This window comes from Drosophila nasuta, chromosome 2R (genome assembly GCF_023558535.2).
Source record: "Drosophila nasuta strain 15112-1781.00 chromosome 2R, ASM2355853v1, whole genome shotgun sequence".
NCBI classification, from domain to species: domain Eukaryota; kingdom Metazoa; phylum Arthropoda; class Insecta; order Diptera; family Drosophilidae; genus Drosophila; species Drosophila nasuta.
Window position 1 is genome coordinate 30,085,796 of NC_083456.1, and position 20,633 is coordinate 30,106,428.

General features: G+C 41.1%; 4 protein-coding genes across 4 annotated transcripts in view; 2 read left to right on the forward strand and 2 right to left on the reverse strand.

Moving 5' to 3' along the window:
* Nucleotides 1–14,612, forward strand: part of LOC132786899 (uncharacterized) — a 69,777-nt gene extending 55,165 nt beyond the window's left edge. Inside the window, 10 exon segments of the mRNA XM_060793626.1 lie at nt 3,361–3,471; nt 3,633–4,482; nt 9,228–9,318; nt 9,375–10,423; nt 10,484–10,660; nt 10,728–10,920; nt 11,084–11,348; nt 11,410–11,587; nt 11,963–11,974; nt 12,037–14,612. Coding sequence (XP_060649609.1) covers nt 3,361–3,471; nt 3,633–4,482; nt 9,228–9,318; nt 9,375–10,423; nt 10,484–10,660; nt 10,728–10,920; nt 11,084–11,348; nt 11,410–11,587; nt 11,963–11,974; nt 12,037–13,201 — 4,091 coding nt within the window. The 3' untranslated portion in view covers nt 13,202–14,612.
* On the forward strand, nt 573–2,473 carry LOC132786656 (trichohyalin). The gene has a single exon (XM_060793241.1). The coding sequence runs from the start codon at nt 675–677 to the stop codon at nt 2,271–2,273; it is 1,599 nt and encodes a 532-aa protein (XP_060649224.1). The 5' UTR covers nt 573–674; the 3' UTR covers nt 2,274–2,473.
* A 683-nt stretch (nt 14,613–15,295) lies between the features above and the next one.
* Nucleotides 15,296–18,505, reverse strand: LOC132786902 (pre-mRNA 3'-end-processing factor FIP1). Its single transcript, XM_060793631.1, has 4 exons — nt 16,928–18,505; nt 16,389–16,433; nt 16,185–16,330; nt 15,296–16,120 (listed from the first exon to the last, which is right to left on the reverse strand). Exons 1-4 carry the CDS (start codon nt 18,399–18,401, stop codon nt 15,602–15,604), a joined length of 2,184 nt encoding a protein of 727 aa, XP_060649614.1. The 5' UTR covers nt 18,402–18,505; the 3' UTR covers nt 15,296–15,601.
* A 473-nt stretch (nt 18,506–18,978) lies between these two features.
* LOC132787032 (COUP transcription factor 2) lies at nt 18,979–20,036 on the reverse strand. The gene is made up of 2 exons (XM_060793887.1): nt 19,246–20,036; nt 18,979–19,190 (listed from the first exon to the last, which is right to left on the reverse strand). The coding sequence occupies exons 1-2, from the start codon at nt 19,889–19,891 to the stop codon at nt 18,979–18,981; spliced, it is 858 nt and encodes a 285-aa protein (XP_060649870.1). The 5' UTR covers nt 19,892–20,036.
* Between the last annotated feature and the right edge of the window lie 597 nt (nt 20,037–20,633).

Sequence of the window (20,633 nt, forward strand, 5' to 3'; positions counted from 1 at the left end):
ATAATCTGGTATATTTTCTACTTTGTTATATTTTGATTGTGGTACTATTCCATATACCAAATATAGCATTTTCTATATTATAGTATATTTGCAGTATATTTTTAGCATATTTTAAGGTTAAAACGATACTGCACTGTTTTGCTTTTATTTAATGGGTAGCGGAAATGTAGGTTTCTTACTTGTTGAGGATTATCTTACTATCGAGATCAATCGAAAATAGTAAAAGCAGCTAACAACAATAGAGATACCAATCGAGTAAACAGCAACGAGCTGAATATCAAAAGTGAACAAGTAAATAAGAACGAACAATAAATGTTAACTTATTCAGTTCGTTTACTTTAGTGGAAAGCATATTTTGGGTCTGTCGCTCGTGACTTATAAACAATAAGAAATAGGTTGCTCTTAAAAAATATAATATTATTACATACTCAACTAATACATTCGTTAATATAATTTTGTTAGATTCTTAATTAAAATACTTTCAATAATAAAATACTTATCATGTTTATATTGTTGAAAAGTCAATTATATTTTTGTACTTTCAAAAGGAATACAAATTTTATACAACTGAGTACTCATTTTCTTATTCCAACTCAATTCAAACAACACGTAAAGCAAAACAAATAAATTTACTAGCTTGTTCTTTACACCTTCCTTTCAAATTCAACTTGATAATGCAATCAAATGGCAAGGGGGCGGAACACTTTCAGTTCATTGAGCGCACAGATCGCAAGAGTTTGTACACGCAGATCGGTCTGCTGGTGACAAAGGCGCAGGAAAACGCTCGCGAAGAGCTCAACGAGCGCAGCAAGCGACTCAAGACGCTGCTCGACAAGGAGGAAATGGTCTTCGAGAAGGAGTTCTCAAGCAAGGTGCGCAATCGACTCGACGAGGACATACGCGAACGTCAAGAGCAGCTGCACGAAATCAAAGAGCAGCGCGACAAGCGACACAAGGAATTTGTGCAGCAGAAGCGAGTCCAGCAGGTGATGCTAAATTGCTACGAAATACGCGAAGCGATGCGCGAGAAGGAGCAACAGAACACGAAGAAATGCCTCGAGGAGCAGATGCGTGAGAATCTGCGCAAACAGCGACGCGAATGTGAGCGAGAGCAGTATTGGTTACAGCTGGAGCAGCGACGCTGGAAGGAATACGATCGACAGCACTTCTGCGAGATGCGCAAACGCGAGCAGGTGCAGGAGCAGGTGAGCAAAGTGCTTAAGGTGCAGCTGGAGGAGCACGAGGAGAAACGGCAAAAAGAGCTCGAAGAGAAGCGACTCGATACAATCAAGGTGGACAAACTCATCGAAGAGCTGCGCCTCGAAGAGTTCGATAAGGGCCATCATCTGGGCACCTACGACAAGGAAAAGTATCGCCTCGAGCTGCTCGAGGAGATCAGGCGACGCAAGTGCCAGCAGCTGGCCGAGTGGGAGGCAGATAAGCAAGAGCATGAAGAGTTCATTAGGGAAACCCAGCGTCTTGAGGCGGAGGCCAGGGAGCGCATACGCTTGGGCAAAGAGCAACTGCGTCGCGTGACGCTGGAATACATTGCGTATGTGCGACGTATGCGCAACTTGGAGCTGGGCATCGAGAAGATGATGAACGATCGAATCGATGATCTGTATCACGTGGACATCTGCTGCAAGAACAACATTGCCGAGCAGGCGCGTCTGAAGGCCAAAGAGGCAGCCAAATATTATAGTCTGCTCAAGCAGCAGATCTGCGAGGAGATTGAGCGACGCATGCGTGATGAAGCCTATCAGCGGGAGAACAAAATGCTCGAGAATCGCTTTGTGCATCCGCCAGTCACACGTCAAATGCAGCTGTGCCAGCAAACAAAGAACCGACTTGACCTCGATGCCCAAATTATTGAAATGAAACGTATTCAAGCCGAGGAGGAAGCTCAGTTTGAACAGAAGTTGATGAAAGCTGTTGATGATCCAGAGATTTGCATTCAACTCGCTGCGCAATTCATGGAAAATGGCACCGATTATCTGCCTGTCCATCCCAATTGGAAGATCTTTGCTTGTCCTAAAAACAAATACGTAGCCAAGGCGCCGATGAAGCAAGAGGAGTTTGACAAACTAGTTGCCAACGCCAGCTTAGACAAGTGTCCGTGTCCCGATGCTGCTCGTCGGGATTGCGACTACATGGCGAAGCACGGCAAAGATGTGCCGCCAGAAGCAGCTGCCCCCAAAATAGTGGAAGTTGCTCCTCGCGATGCTGTGCCTACAATCCAAAAGGATGCTTTCAAAAGCTGTTACTGCAAGTAGAAAGCGCCTCTTGGATTACGGGCTCACTTTACAAAGCGGAGAGCAGTTTAAAATTTAACAATTGATTTTAATTCATGTAGATTTTAAAGGAACTATCTCAGCTGTGTATATGAGTAACTTTCAATCATTATCAGTATCATTAGCATTTGTGATTTTTAGCAAATTGGAAATAAAATATCTAAATCATATTGAATCTTAAATCGCAAATGGTTTAAGACCCCTTTTATTAAGTATTTTGGGAATATTGTATGAGGCTAGCGATATTGTAACATAAACAGAACTATAACATAAATAGAATGAAGTTCTGTTAAGATATGTATATACAATACGATAGAATTGTATATACAATACTATAGAAGGTATAATATTAAAGCAGTCTATGAACACGAGTTAAATAAAGAAGACGTGCGTTTACAATGAGAAATAATATTCTAAACAAAATTAGAAAATAAAGAGGGTTAAACAATATAAGACATTGAAATGAATCCCTTCTCTTATGTACGGTAAAGTCTGGTATACATAATATTCATTTATTTGCTTATGAAACAGATCTAATGCTTTAGTCTGCTTCCATAATTTTTTCCAAAAACAGTGATAAACAATATTGCACAACGTTTTACCTTCGTTTTAGAGACATTTATTTAATATTCATTTATTTTCGTAGAATTCAATAGATCAACAGAGCCAATGGAAAAAGATTAGTTTAATTTTAAGATCAAGTTTAAAGAAAACTGTATTCTTGCAAAACGATTTAAGAGAAGGTCTCTTGTCTTTCAACGCAAACATTTGCAAAATTGAACCAAGCAATCACCAACTATCGTGGCTGCATCTTAAGCAAAGAGTAGAAATATGCATCGAAGCAGTCAATTTAAGCGTTGCCTGTGATGGGAGTTGAAATTGGCAATCGCCATGAACGACATTAACCACAAGGTGTGACATGTGTGCGACACAATCACATAAAGGATGTGCCTGGCTTCTCTTCCTTTATGAAAGTGTGTGTCACACACACACACACACAGTTGCCAGGCACACACGTTGCATACACAGTTATTCACAGTCGATATGTGATTTCTCTCTGTACTTGCAGACGACAATTGGGGCCTACCGCTGGCCATAGCGACCAACTTGCATATACCTTATCGCATCGAAATTGGCGGACGAATACGTGACCTGCATGAAGAGGATAAGCCGGGTCGAGGTACGTATACGCAACGTCGTCAATGGAAATTGGCCAGCAGTCGAGATGCATTTTGTACGAAACCCCAAACCACAACTCACACTACTTTTTCTTTCTTTTTTTTCGCTTTCTCCCATCTCTCACTCTCTCTTCACCTCCGTGTGTACTTCACTGACTTTTAGCAATTATTATTACGGCGCCGTTGAATGATGATAGCACGCTGCGTTGGCTACAGAGCCGGGAATGGGCCAAGCAGCAGCACACAAAAGTGGTGCTCATCGATATTGTGGCCAGCTCATTGAATGTCGAGCATCGATTCTACAAATATTTGGCACGCAATGGGAATGGGAAACAGAATGGGAATCAGAATGTGAATGGAAATGGCTATAGCAATGGTAATAGCACTGTTAATGGCAACACAGAGCGACCCGTCTCCGGACTAGTGACCAGCAATCTGTTGGTGCTGACGCTGCTAAGCGATAAGCATCGACACTTTTTGAATGCGGCCGGAATTGGCATGACGATGGTGCAAAATTTCCGTACAACACCAGAGCTAGAGGAAGAAACCACAACAACAACGACGACGACAACAACAACGACAACGTTGCCACCGTCGCCACATCAAAATGCTAGCCTCAACAAACTGCGACCCTTTATGAATCTGTTTTCGTTATACGATTTGTTGCTGTCCGATATTGCATTGCTGCCTGCAACAACAACAACAACAACAACAACCACTAGGGGAGCAGCAACAATGCCAAAATACGATTTCATGGTACTCGATATTGTTCTCGACGCTGCACTGGCCACATACAAATGGCGGCCACTGTTGATTCTTGAGCATGGCGCTGAGAATAATGGTGCGGGCAGTTATAAAACACACGCCATTCAGCCGGGCTACGATGAATGGCTGCTGGTGAGCAGCGTGAAAATGTGGCACTGTGGCGCCATCTGTTGGACAATAGCCGCCATATGCATTGGCCTCATCCTCATCATGGTGGCCGCAAGCGTTGCGGTCGGCATTGCAGTCAGGTGAGTGAAGATTTAATACTAAATAATACGACAAATACTAAGATTAAGATTGATTGAAAAACAGAGTTCAAAATTTCCAAAATTATGATTAAGATTGAATATGTTTGATAGAGTCAACGACTCTAAAAAGAAAAGCATAAAATTTCGAAAATTATATTACTAACTTCAACAAAATAATATCCGCATATTAAAATAGCAAAGTCTTGATCACGAATTTGTTATTAAACGAATTTGAGTAAATCATAAAGATTTTTAGCTGTAATATGTGTTTTTTATTTTAGAAAACAATTAGAAACATTAAAAACTTGGAATACATTAAACTACATAGACAATATTCGACTTATTTCGACCCTTTAGTCATTATAGCACATTTAAAAGAAAAATTTGTTTCATATATTTTAAAAGCCAGCAGCAAATATTTTACACTCCAAAAGAAATCAAAGAAAACATCCAATAACTGAGACATATTCACATAAAGGGTCCCATGTCAAGATAGAAGTAGTGAGCAACATTTATCTATCTTAGACCCTTTAGACATACCAACATATATAAAGGCTAAGTTATACATTTCAATTCGAAGCAGAAGAAATATAAGTAATTGTAGAATAAAGTAGAAGTAGATAACATTCGACTTCCTTATGCCCTTGACTCATAACAACAAACATAAATGCAAAATTATTTGTAATTTTCTATATGACACATTCGAAGAAAGCATTTTCTTAAGCTCAAAAGATATCAAAGAAAATTTCCAAATAAATGACAACTATTCGCAGAAAAAACCTGCACCAATATACATAGTTATAGTCAGAAGTCATTTGAATGTTCTGCCAACTCATTAAAAACTTCACTGGAAAAACTCAAATCAAATCCCAACTCGAATCGATTTTAGCTTCAGGCCACATAAACATAAGACAACAACACGCGCTATATTTAAATTTCCGAGCATGTTCAATTAGTTGTTTGTTTATTATTTGCACTCAGATTTGTAATATTTTATGTCAGTTTGTGCTTATTTCGCGTGGCACGCCATCCCACAGATCACACCTTCAGCTCTCAATTCCCAGTTGAGGGCGGAGAAAACGCGCCGCCAGATTGGAATAATCAATTAGTGCGCCCAAAAGGCGATGCTTGTTTCGAAGCTTTACGAAAAATCTTTTGCCCACGCAGCGCCTTGGGCATAAAATATTTTGCGCGTGGCAAATTTCCATTTTAATTTTCATCATTAAGATTTTTACTCGGTTTTGCTTTCCACCCACTGCTAATTGGCTGCTGTTATTGCATTTGAAGCGCTTTTTAGTGGCCAAAAAAGAAAGAGAGAAAGGAGAGTGCGGGGTGTTCAATATTTTATAGCCGAAATGTTAGTTATGAGGCTTAATTAGATAGCTTTTAATTTTATTAAGTGTGGCATTAGGCAAGTGCGAACATAAATATTTAATATTAAAGCACAAAACTTTGTATTTGCAATTCAAACTGTTTGTGTTGCAAATTTGGCTTTTCAATTAATAGCAATTTCCGGGTGGAAAGTGGAAAGTCTGATAAATGACAGTTGAAGGAATAATCTGTTATTTAGCAAAAGGATTAAAGTGTTGGACAAATCTAGCTGAAAAGGATGAAACACAGACATCCAAACATTTATTCTAATAAATATTTCAATTATAAATATTATGACAAGCACTAACTTAGTTAGGAAAACTATTTGTATTTCAAATTAAGCTTTTCAATTAACTGCAATTTCCGGCTTAACAAGCTAAATTTACATAAAAATAAATATATATTTCAATTACAAACATTATAATAACAATACCAGTATTGCTAATTATTTAGTGATTTATATAGCAAACATATTGAACTAACAATGTATACCTTTGCCTGATTCCACTTTTAATTATATTTATGTTTGCAATTATTTATATTAATCCTTGGACAACGAAACTCGTGGCCATTATAAGCTAATCACCTGCACATGCTAATTGCTAATCAGCTGCCTTTAATTAGTAAAAGCACAAATTAGTAGAAATTTATCAGATAGCATTTAATGCAAATTGCAAATTGGTTAGTTTGTGGCCTTGTTGAAATCATTTAGAGAAAATCAATAAAGGAACCACAGATGAATTACGAGCGTGTTCATGCCGACACACACACACACACGCACACACGCACACACCTTTACATCATGGCCGTCCATTAAAGGAAGCATTAAATTAATTACAATCATCAAAGCGTAGCATAAGTAACAGCTTCGCACTAAAAATGTTGCCTGGCAGTTGACATTTATACGCCGCAGATACATACATATTGTATATATACATATATACATATATACATTACACATACACACACAATAGCATGTCAAGTGCGGTTAAACAAATCATTTACTGTTTGACATGTCAGCAACACTTCCCTTAAGCGTTTCGCATTCCTCTTCCCGCAACTGAGCTCATTAATTGCAGCTGTGAAATTCTGTTTTTAAATAGCAGAAGAGCCTTTAAACTAGTTACACGTCCAACTTTAAGCCACAACAATTAAAAACTTTGCTTTTTTTTTTTTTGCTTGCCTTCGCGCTTCAGCCCGAAGGCAACACAATGCGACGCTCAAAATGCAACTCATGAAGTTTTAATTAGCGTGCGCCGCACGAAAAAAAAAGACTGAAAACAAGGCCGGACACCCAACTAGACCAAGGGACCAAGATAAACATGAAACTAGCTACAAATTAATGTAGCACTATATAGACACCCTGCAAAGTTCACTTGGGAAAGCGGAAGTGAAGAAAGTGATTCAAGTTGTAGTTCAGCAAAGTTTTGAAAAAAGTGTTGCCTACTTTTTAGCGCCATGTTGAAGTTATTCAGGCAAGAAATAGAATAGCTATAAATCTGAAATAGATTTGCATAGATTGAGAAAAAAAATATAAAAAAATATATAACATGTAAATAAATAATACATTTTAGACTTTTCATTAATAAAAATTATTAGCTTAATGTACAAAAAATATTCTGAAAATGTGCCTGATATAATTCTACATTCTGTTGTTTGATGGAATCAGTTTTTGTCTTCAGAATAATTCATTTTATTTGAATTATTTTAATATTAAAATTAATAAATTACTTTAATATTTTCTTTGAACTGAATATTCATACTTTCTGATGTTGTTTGCTGGAATCAGTTTTTGTCTTCATTTTAATTTTTCTGTGCAAAGTTTAGACTTGCATATCCAACAAAACAATGTGACAACATGAATGTAAAATACTGAACCACCCTACTAGAACTTGAATTTCTCTAAAGGGTATTTATAAATGATGCACACGCGCAGCTGTTTTATGCTGAATGATCCCGTTGATTATCAGCCCGGTTAACGCACAGGTGAAAGTTTTTTTTGTGTGATGTCGTGGTTAAACCGAAAGCTGTGCCATAAATAGAAAAACTTTAATGGTCGCTTTGATGGGCTTTTGGGTCAGGCTACTTAACAGCCGTTACACGTGTGTGCCCAAAGAGTTTCGACTGGGTCTAGATAGAGCCCATTAATGTGCATAATACACTTAACCTCAACCTGACTCGCTCTCACTCACACTCTCTGTCTCTCTCTCCGTCTATTGGCCACGTGGCAAACTTCTGGCTTAACAATTGTTGCATGAATTTGCGGTTTTCCATGGGTCTCACTCTCTCTCAGCCACCTGCTGTGCGTTCCGTTGTATTGCCAACTAGTTGTAAGTATGTATACGTAACAGTAAAAACTTTTTATGGTCCAGCCACAAGAGCCAAAGGGGCTGACTGTGGGCTAATGGATGCACAGTGCACTGTTTGCTTACTTGCAGTCCAGCTAAAAGGTGAACAGTGTACAGGTGATAAGAGGAGAGGCAGAGGAGGAGGCAGAGCAATGAATCTGCATGATTCTCAGCTCCAGTTAATTGAGCTAACTGTAAAGTAGTTGTAAGCTTTTGTTTAAATTGCTAAAAGTTGTTGCAGCTCAAGTTGTTGGCTGTTGTTGCTTTCGCCGGTGCAAAAACTAGACTCGAGAGACCGAAGCAGCGAATGACAAGTGAAACTAAGTTGTTTGGATAACAATAGAAAACAAATCTGCAAGCAAGTGAAGAGTTAAATTCCACTGATAAAACTGTTGACAGCACCATAAAAAAGTTTCAATTCAATGGCAAAGTATTTGTTGTTCGATTGCTTGAAGTCAATAAGGCTCAACAAAGTTGCAATAAGATCGACAAGTTAAGTTCTTTAAAGTAACTTGAGATAACAGAGTCTTTTGATCGTGTCGAGTTTCTTTGTTGCTAAAACGGAAATAATTCAATTGTGATGCTTGAATTAATTGATTTCAAATAAATGAAGTATTGCTGAAAGGGTCTCTTCAAGTCGAATGTTGGCGGTTGAATAATGTAATAAAAAAGGAGTTTTTAAAAGATGACTGTTTCCTACACTGATTAAAAGGCAGATACTTATTTGAAGCAACTCCTATTTCTACTAACTATAATTCTAATAATACTATACTTACTCCTAATCTCTTTCTGAGATTCATCATGAATCAGATAAAAGTTTTCTTTCCTTTATGCTGAAAATTCCCTTAGTCCAACTTATGCTGAATGTTTCCCTTCTCTTATGCTGAAAATTCCCTTTCGTTTATACCGAAGATATTCCTAACTTAACATAACTAATGCATATGAAAGGGTCTTCCCTTTTAGCCATATAAGATTCATTCTCAAGTATCAGCGATTTATTCTTCGTTATCTGCGTTCAACCCACAGAAATTACTTTTTGCGCAAGCGACTCTCAAAAGGACCCAACAAGATTGTCCTGTCGGCCAATGACTTTGTGTTTCCGGTGGACTCACGTAGGGTAAGCGAAACAGTTTAAACCCAACGTTTAGGGCCGGATTAATTGGGCTTTTGCAGGTGGACGAAGGCATCGAAGCGATGCTCTGCTGCTGGCTGCAACAGCTACAGGAATTCGGTGGTCCCGAAGTGGATAAACCGGATTTGCTGAAGGGTTCCATTGGCTCACTGAAGAACCTCGGTTTTGTGATACCCGGCGCAGCGGCACCTGGCAATAATAGTGGCGCCATCGCTGCCGCGGCAACAGCAGCAGCAGCTGGAACAACAACAACAACGGTGACGGTGAATGGCAAGAGTGTTTCCTCGACCACGGGCAGTCTGGCGAGGCATAATCCAGCGCATTTGGATATGCGAGCTCGCTACAATGGAGATCTGGTGCAGCTCAAGGAGATACATTTGAATGGTTCCGCTGAGCTGCGCTCCAAGGCCATGGATCTGTTGGTGATGGCGCATGGACTGAGACACGAGAACATTAATCCCTTAATAGGCTGGCTGTCGGATCCCAATCGCACAGCCATGGTGTTTGACTATTGTTCACGTGGATCCCTGCAAGATGTCCTAATCATGGATGAAATAAAACTAGATTGGTCTTTCCGTCTCAGTCTGCTCACGGATTTGGTGCGTGGCATGCGATATTTGCATGCTTCACCTTTGCGAGTTCATGGCGCTTTGACCTCCAGGAATTGTGTTGTCGATGCCCGTTGGGTGTTGAAGATCACCGACTATGGCTTGAATTCGTTCTACGAGGCGCAGGGCATATCGCTGGGACCACGTAATGCCAAGGAGCTGCTGTGGACGGCACCTGAATTGCTGCGCACCATGAAGACACATCAGCAACAGCATCATCATCATCATCAGCATGGACGCATTCAGATGGGCACCCAACTGGGTGATGTCTACTCCTTTGGCATTATTATGCAAGAGGTTGTGGTCAGAGGTGAACCATATTGCATGCTCTCGCTGTCGCCGGATGATATCATTGCGAAAATCAAGAAGCCACCGCCACTGATACGACCATCGGTGTCCAAAGGCGCTGCCCCACCGGAGGCCATCAACATAATGCGACAATGTTGGGCCGAACAACCAGACATGCGTCCCGACTTTAACTCGTGAGTTCTTAAACAAATTATTTCAACTTTTCTGCCTCTTAACTCTTTTTTCCCACTTAGTGTCTATGAACGCTTTAAGATGTTGAATCATGGACGCAAAGTGAACTTTGTGGACACCATGTTCCAAATGCTTGAGAAGTACTCTAACAATTTGGAGGAGTTGATCAGGGAACGCACTGATCAACTGGACATTGAACGAAAGAAGACTGAGCAGCTGCTGAATCGCATGTTGCCAAGGTAACAAACTAAATTAAATTTACTATCTTAATATTATCTTATTCTCTTTAAATATTTCGCTTGCCAGCTCCGTTGCTGAAAAACTTAAAATGGGCCTGGCTGTCGATCCTGAGGAATTCTCCGATGTCACTATCTACTTCAGCGACATTGTTGGTTTTACAACAATCGCCGCCCACTGCAGTCCCGTTCAGGTGGTGGACTTGCTCAACGATCTCTACACCATATTCGATGCCACCATCAATGCTTATAATGTTTATAAGGTAAAGGCTAAAATTTTCCTAATATACAAGGAGAAAAAATGTTCTAAAATCAAGATTAAAATCTTTTGAAGAGAAAATTTTGAACAACCTCAACATTTTTAAAGAATTTGACTTTTTGTGCTAGTGTGGAAACCCACTCAAAGATTAATCCCCTCTCATTTAGGTGGAAACCATTGGCGATGCTTACATGGTCGTAAGTGGACTGCCAGTGAAAATACCCGATCATGCAGAGCAGATTGCGACCATGGCTTTGGATCTGCTGCATCAAAGCGGACGCTTCAATGTCAAGCATTTGCCAGGTGTGCCGCTGCAGCTGCGCATTGGACTGCACACTGGACCCTGCTGTGCTGGCGTCGTGGGTCTAACTATGCCACGTTATTGTCTCTTTGGTGACACTGTTAACACGGCATCCAGAATGGAATCAACAGGTACATTAAATTTGACTCACCTTGCAGACTTTTATTGATGTTCTCTTTGCTGCTTTGCCAGGCTCTTCGTGGCGTATTCACATGTCGCAAGAGACGCGCGATCGTCTCGAGGCCCGTGGCGGTTACTCGATTGAGCCGCGCGGTCTCATTGATATCAAGGGCAAGGGCATGATGAACACGTTCTGGCTGCTGGGCAAGAAGGGCTTCGACAAGCCGCTGCCAATGCCACCGCCAATCGGGTAAGCTCATTGAACACACTTTTTTAACACATTCACTTAAGAAACACATTTAACTAATTGCACTTTACCAATTACACTCCCGCGCAAAATAAAAGAAAAAGCTAACTGAATAAATCGATAAATTCTTATTATCGGCCAATTTATTTTTGTATGCATTTTGCTTTGGTATTTTTGCATCGTTATCGATAGACCGATCATTGATAAATAGTGACAGACGGCAACACTTAACGGGTGCCAATTCTCAAATAGCTGTTAGAAAAGACACAAACATTGTTATTATTTAATTAGTGTATATATATGAATATATATTGCGTGGAAACACATTAAGTTATTTAACAAAACGACTATATCTTCTTTCCACATGCGTTCTTTAAGTGAGTCCCATGGGTAGGTGAAGCAGTTAAATACCCATAACACTTAACTAATTCTTAACTCTTTCATGTCCACAGTTTGGATGAATCTCTTATACGCAACTCCATCGGACTGAAGGCGCAGGCAAATAAATCTCGCACCAGCACCAATCCTTCGTCCTCGCAGAGCTCCTCGCTGGCTGGAGAATCCGTAGAAGTCAAAGTGGAAATCACACCACCCACCAATGTGGACGTGGGCTCCAGCAATCTGCCCAACTCCTATTCGCTAGACTCGAACTCGACGAACACCATCAGTCCCAACACGACGCTGTGTCCCGAGTTTCCAACCAAGACGCCAAGCAGCACAAGTCCACAATCGCGTAAATTATCCGAGCTGACGCCAGACAGTCTCTTGAACCCGAACACCTTCAATCGACTGCCCAACTCAACGGGCGGTTCCAGCTCGCGACTGTACAAGAAAATCGAAGAAATGATGGACCTCAGCTCTCCGTACAATCACTACAAATGCCTCAGTCCCAGTGAGAGCAATCTCACGCAGTTCTACGACGGCAAATATCTGTATGGCAATAATCCGCAATCTGGTCACGCGGCTCATGGCGCCAATGGTCCAGGCAGCGGCGGTTGCTCGGTGAGCGGCAGCACTTCGAAGTTCGACAGCAAACCCGGATCAAGTCGCCTGCTTCGTCGTCAATTCAGCTTAGATCGCGACGATCAGCAATCCAAGGCGGAGCAGCAACATCAACATTCGCTGCAAGCCAGCAACTATGCGGCGCTATTACATGCCAGCAAAAACTCCATGCTGGAGATACCCATGCTGCACGACACCTCACGCAGTCCCAAGGGCACCTTGAGCCGGGTGCACAAGCAGAACTCCTCATCCATAGCACAGGATCTGGAGAAAATCGAAGAGATACCGCTGTCGCCTGCTTCATCGCAGCATCACAGCAGCCTCGACAGCAATCTGAATCGCAGTCCGCCCTCCACACTGGAGGCGCAATCCCCAACGCTGCCTCCAATGTCTGCTGCAGCTGCCTCGCAACTCAGTCCTCCACTGCTCTCGGCTCCAACGTCGCCGGCGCCATCGCGCACTTTGAATGGAATGCATGCTCACAGTCTGAGCAGCAGCAACAGCAACAATAACAACAACAGCAGCAGCAACAGCAGCTCGAATGCCACACAGGAGAACTCCCAACGGCCTGGCCCAGAGATTACGCTGAATGTGGAGCAACTGTTGAGTAGATAGGGCACAGTCTAGGCCCCTCCAGGGCCTAGTAACTCTTGAAAGCTTTAGTAATTTTGGAGTGTTGTGATCTGTGGAAAGCAAAAGTACCTCGATGCATGCAACAAACTTGGTTCCAGCTGCAAAATGAAAGTACAATTTAGTTGAAGATTAGTTCAAATTATGGCCACAACTCGCAGCTTTGGACGAGTGTGCGCCATTAACCATCTAGTCAATGTGTAAAAGGCAGTTTAACCCATTAACTCTACTGCTTAAAAAAACATTTAATCTCTTTAAATTTTTCTTTATTTAAAACGTCGAAAAGAAAAGAATTAAATTTAATTTTACAATTAAACGCTACAGAACTAATGGGTTAAATATGCCTCATAATTAGTATTTGTAACTGCTTCTATAGGGTATTCGGTATTTATTGTTCTACCGATCTTAAGTATTAATCCATTCTGTGTAAGTCTAATCAAAAGTACATATAACATATATATACATAAATTAATCAAGTGCATGGAACTCCTGAACTGAAGCAACTAAATAAGCGTAATCAAAAACTATATCTGATCTGAACTTTTGGGGCTGATTCTATCATCCACTCCACATTCTACACATAAAGTTCCTTTCAAAGAAAAATAAATATGTCAGTATGTAAATAACGTTGATACTGTCATTAAAAAATATTTAAAACATATTATCAAATAAGAATTATATACGTGAATTTAGTTTTCTAAAGACAATCGTTATTAATTTTATAAAAAAAAAGACATGAAAGTGAAGGAATGTAATAAAAAAAAGTAGATCAACAGTAGTTGATCTTTTTGTCTGTACTTTTTAAGTATTTTGTAGCAGCTCTATAATAGACTAGTCGGATTGTAAACTACTCATCCTCTGTGTCAAGTATTAACTGATATTAAATATATATCTCTACTTATATTTATTTAAAAAAGAAAACCAAAATAAAACTTAAATCAAAAATATCAGTTATTAAATGGTAAGGATATAGCAAATTCAACCGGAATATAATTCAAATATAAATCGATCCCACTAATGCAACACTTTTATAACTTACCTATGTAGGTGTAGCTCCTAAGATCAAACAAATAAATTACCCTTCATTTATGGCATACTACAATTTATTTATATTTCTCACCAGCGTTGAATTATTTCATTTAATTGCATTTTTAGTGGCTACACAAATAACGACAGCAACCAATGTCAATTAAGTAAAAGCCCAAAAAAAACCAATAAACTATTCAACAGTTTTTCGTTTTCCACTCCGTTAAAGCGAAAACATTTATTCATATTGATTAAGCTGACTCTCTGGTGGTTGTCGCTTGATATTTGCGCTATTATTTATTTAAATAACTTTAAAATTCACATCGGAATATATTAATGAACAGAACTTCAAAAATAAATAAAATCGCATAAATAAATGGATATTTATTATTTGAATTGCCGTTTTATAACTGACGAGGGAAATCAATAAGAAATTGGTGAGTTTATTATGAATTGTTAATATGCTGTTTACACTTTTAAAAGTAACAGATAAATTGCATACCTGAAAAGAGACAGAGCGATGAGCTATGTGATCTAGCGATCTGGCAGCGCTTCTTGGAAGCTTAAGAAAACTGGGCACTCTGCTAAATTTTCATAGAACTTTTTCATCATACGTGCACACTATTTTTGCTGGCAGCTTAATTCAAAGATGATGCTTTTAAATTGAAAATTTATATTGCAATGATTACTTGCGTGTAAATTATTAATTGGGATTTAAAATGTGCCTTAGCAAAGTGTTGACTTTCGTATTATTTAATAGTAAACATGTTTTTTAACAACTATTTTATGGATTAACTCAATTTGTTTAATTCATAAATGATTGTTTACATGAGGAATTAAAATGTATGACTAAAGATGTATAAACAAAGAAAGCAAACAAGCATACTAATTTAAAAGGGGGGTTTCCCTTTATCGAATGAACAGATGAAGCAAATTTCAGATGAGAAATATTGGTAGGCCAGCTAAATTTATTTAACTTTTAAATGACATTCTAATTAATATATTTTTTTTTAAATTAGCAAAAAGTGCACAAACATACAGTGCGAAAATTATGAATGATTTTAGCTTAACCCCAATTTTCGTAAAGCCCCCTAATAAAATGGATTTTATTCTCTGCTTTCTAGATCCATCTTCTACAATTTAAATGATTTTCGCATACAATATACTTAAAAAACAACTTTGCAATGTCCATTAAATTTCAGTTTCCTCTTTCATCTTTCTCTTAAGTTGTATGATTTTATTATTGGAAGTGTGTCTGAGTGCAAACAGAGTGTGTGTGTGTGTGTGTAATTTGTGTGTGTGTGTGTGGCTAGCTCAAGGAACGGTCTGCTCGTCTTCCATGTAGTACCTAAATAACTGTTATTCATCTTCCTCTTTGTCCTTGCGATGCGATTTCTTCTTGTCGCTGCGACTAGACGATGAACCAGATGCCGATGAGCTGCTCTGTTTGCTGCTTCGCTCGCTGCGATCCTTTTCCCGAGACTTGGATTTCCGACGACTTGACTTGTCGCGGGATCGGGAGCGTGCGTCACGCCTTGAACTGCTCTCCTTCTCTTTGTCCTTCTCCTTGTCCTTATCTTTGTCTTTGTCCTTGTCCTTATCTTTGTCCTTCTCCTTTTCTTTGTCTTTGTCCTTGTCTCGTGACCGCGACTCCTTGTCACGATTGCTGCGATCGCGATCGCGTTCCTTGTGATCACGCTCCTTTCTCTTCTCCTCCTTCAGCATGTGCAGATAATCCTCAAAGTACTCCTCGCGATAAGCCGAGTCCAGAGCACGATAACGCGAATCCGATTCGAATTTCTTCTTAATGTCATACCAACGTGTGTGGCGTTCAATGTCGTGCCGCTCCCGCAGCATGTCCAGAAAGTCTTTGCGCAACTGCAATAAGGGAAATTGAAGATTAGAGCAAGTTTAAGAAATACTTTGAAGTCAATCTACTCACCTGCTCTTTCTTCAGCTGTTTGTCCTTGTCGCGACGCCGTCGCTCACGCTCATCATCGTAGCTATCCGATCTACGATCCGAGGAGGAAGCTGAAGACATATTGCTATTGTTACCGCTCATGGGCATGCGCTGCTGTGGTCCCATGTCTGCAATGAAGGAAGAGTTTAAACATAAGGAAACTGCAAATTTAAGCTTGTTACTCACTCATGTTGTGCGGCATGCGCATCATGCCTGGAGGTGGACCCATGGCTGAAAAAGAGTATAGTTAAAAAATTGTTAGAAATAAGTGTGTTCCACTTTGCACATTATGAGTTATGTTGTATAGTCTTTAAATATGTTATAATCGTTGAGATCTAGGTGTGAACGGACAGAAATGGCTATATTTGTTCAGCTGATGGTGATGATTAAAGTAAATAATTAAAGACCGGTTTTTCGACATCTACTTTTTGCATACATAAAGTGCGCGAAAAAAGAACTAAACTATCTAAGGGGTTAATCTCTAACACGTGGGTATCCTCCAGATACAAACTAACACATTAGCTTTAACTTGATCCTGATGACTATTCCATGTTATTATCTAAAATATAAATAAGTTAAGGACTTGCACATAAGAAAAGCCTTTAGGGCTATGTAAATGCCTTATTCTATCCCGAGTAAGAAGTAAGTCAGTTCACCAGACAGGACAATGAATTTCATATACATATAAGATAAACCAACACTTTTGTTGAATCTTAGGCACTCACCCATGTTGTGTGGCATGCGCATATTAGGTGGCATCATTCCTGGCGGCGCATTGTGGCCACGCAATTGAGGCGGCGGTCCTCCCATCTGAGGAGGCGGCACATTCATCTGAGGCGGCATTCCCGGTGGTCCGCCCATCTGCTGATTGGGCGGCTGCTGTTGTTGCTGCTGCTGATGATGAGCGGGACCCGGCGTCAGCTCCTTGATGCCTGTAGGCACCCAGCCAGCATTATCGTTGCCCCATTGCGATTCTTGCGTAGGCTCATAACCATAATCAAAGGGTTCCGGCTCATGGAAAAAGGGTTCATCCGCCGCACCAGGTGGCGGAAAATTGGGTGCCATGGGTCCCAGACCACCGCGCGAGTACTCCCGACACTCGGCCGTCATCACCTGGATGGCATTCTCCTTGACGCCGCCCGTGGTGGAAATGGGACGCGGCGGACGTGCCATCATGCCCATGCCCGGCCTGGGCTGATGCTGCAGCATGGGCGGCATACCGGGCGGTGGCATTTGCATAGAAGCACCGCCGCCATCATTGAGCATAACCAGCGGCTGCTGATGATGGTGCATTGGACCGCCACCCATGCCTATGACACCACCAATCTGACTGCCTCCTCCGGCTGTTCCTCCTCCTCCGCCGGCGCCATCAGCGAGACCCATGCCAGCGCCTTGATTCACATTTTGTGTCAAACTGGCGAGCCCAACGCCACTTTCCGCCACGCGGAAACGTTTCTGTCGTTCGCAATAAGCGCGCCACGTTTCCTCATTGAAGCCATAGTTAAAGTAGTCCGTAATATCAGCACCGGGCTTGCGCCACGGTTTCTCCTCCAGGGAATCGATGCTGAACTCGTGCACAGCGACTCCGTTGATAGTCCCAGCTCCCTCGAAATCCTCGATGCTGAATTTGCCCGCTTGCGCTGTGGGTTTTGCCTTGTCGCCTGCAGTGGCACCCGCCAGCAGGTTGGGACGCTGTTTGATATTATAAGTGCTGGGTGCTGACTTGATGTCGCCAATGACCACGTTGATGTCATCATCGGAATCGTCGTCGTCATCATCATCGCTGCCAGAGCCGTTGCGCTCTTTGCGCGTCGTTGTGCCGGGTGCCGATAGCGCTAGATCGCTCATATGCGAATCGTGATCATCTAAGTCGTGGTCGTGCCTCTCCAACTCATCCAAATCTCCCAGTCCAGGATCTATGTTTGACACTTTGTTGCCTTTGTCTGTTGTGTCGGGCAGTGCTTCTTCGTCCTCCTCCATTTCCTTGGCGGGATCCTCAAACTCAGCGTACTCCATCATCTCCTCCTTGGGAAACACAGGCAACAGCGATCCAGCAGCTCCCGCTTTTTCGCCGGTCACCGCAGCGAGCGCCTCGTGCTCCGCAGCCAAGGCGTCGCTGCCATTGGATATCTCATTGGTGGTGGAGTCGGGATTCGAGGTGCCGTACAGCCAGCTCTCCTCGTTTGTGTCATCCGCCATCTTTTTGTGTTTGTTTCGCTGGTTTTACTTTCACAAAAGCGATTTACAAATGCCGAGCGCAAAAAAAACGAGCTGAGGTAAACACTGTTTATTAAACTATAACACAAAAAACCCTTTTTTGCATTGTGGCATGTTGGTCACACTGCCACGCAGCAAATTTGCTGTTTCGCTGCCCAATCGTTCCCGTTGTGAGAAACGTTTGGCAGATGGAACACGCCGCAACAGCTGTTTCACTGGTGAATGAAACGAATGCATGAAACGCACGTTTCTTTTTGAAAATGGAATGTTATTGATTCAATTTCAAATTATCTTTTATTGTAGAATGAAAGTTTCTATTTAAATTATCACACAATAATAAATAAATTATAACATGACAAGGCAAATACTATAGTAAATTCGATTTATTCATATTTTTTAATGTTTACATTATTAATTTCTTTATATTTATAGTGTAATGTTAGCTAATATAAATTAAATAATTAACCAAATTTTAATTTTTAAAATAATTATTAAAAGACAATATTGATTAAATTCAAAGTAATTTATTATTCTTTTGTTTTTTTGCAGTTAATGCTCTTCAGAGCGTTTTCAGAATATCACTCACAACATTGCGAAACATACAAGACAACGCACAGTCATAACGCCGCAGACCAAGTTGTCGCAACCCCAACAGCAATTGGCCAAAACGCAGCCAATGCGATCGATGCAGAGTATATCGAGCCAAGGCACAAAGAGCGCCATTGGCATGAGTCTCCAGGATGAGTGCATAATCCGCATTCAAGGCGAGTTCTGCAAAGGAAGTTTGAATAACTAACTATAAATTAGTTGTAAAAGCTTCACCAACCTTTGCGACTGAGGATGAGCGTCTCCAGAAAATTGAGTTCCATGACATCAGCTCGGAGCTGCTGCGCCTCTGAGAGCAGCAACTTGAGCTGCGAATCGCCGCAGCCTTCGATCATGGCGCTAATATCCAGCGACCAATGTGAGGCACGGAGTATGAAGCACTCACTCCAGACCACCTGCAAGATGACATCTTGCTGCTCACGCTCCAGCAGCCGGAACTGTTCGTTGAGCTTCGCCTGACGCAGACAGGTGACCAAAATCTGGGCGAGTATTTGAAAGTGCAACGCTTGACCTCCCGGAGAAGTCGGAGGAGGAGGCGAGACAAGCTGCAGCTGGCGTTGATGCTGCGGATGATGATGATTGTGCGCCTGTTGACTGCGTGGACCACGTTCCTCCTGCACGGCAGCGACATTCATGCCCACAGCAAGGCATCGCTTGAAGCGACAATAGGGACACCAATTGCGACGCGCCTTGTCCACCACACAGTTGCCTTTGATGGCAATGCAGGCATAGTGATTGCCCTTGCGGACGCTGCGCTTGAAGAAACATGAGCAACCATCGCAGCAGGAGACGCCATAATGTTTGCCAGAGCTTTGATCTCCACACACCTGGCAGGCGTTGTTATTATAAATCGAGAGGAGCGACATGTATCCAGCAGGAATCCGAAAGAAACTGAGCTTTGATAGTCGGACTATTGGCGGTTTTTTATAGCCAAGCAAAAAGGACAAATGATATGCAAATCAAAGACACTTCACATGTTAACATGATTTGTGGTTTTTATTTATTTAACGCCCCAGCAGCGAAGCAGCAAAGAGGATAGCCAGAAATACATATTTCCGCGAGAGAGGGCGTAACGTGTCAAAAGTGACAATCATCGGGCAACAGCAACAGCAGCAGCGTGTTAACAATTTGTAAACAATTATTGTTTTGCTCTATGATTGGTCAGCGTCGGCCACCACTCAAAATGTCCTGGCAAGTGCTTTGAACTGACGTTTTGTGTAAATAAAAAGAAGCGTCGCGTAGCATTATTGACAATTAGGGGTTGCTGTCCCCGTTGTGGGTTTTAACTGTAACTGGGCATTGTTGTCTTACCAAAATACATAATTGATTGTGAGTTAAGTCGTCAGTTCATTTTTTTGTTGACAATTTTAAGTTCATATCACAATTTATATAATTAAACTGTAATTGGAAGCAGTTATTAGTATTAGATTATCATTCGGTCATATAGTAAATCAAAAGAAAGCCTAGAGAAGTTTGGTGCTTAAAATTCAAAAATTACAAATTTCGATTTATTTAACCGCTTTGCGATTTATCGATATACCTAACAGACCAATAAGAGTTTGTTGAACAATAACAGCGCAATGTTACAGCTATGTTAGCGCATTTCCA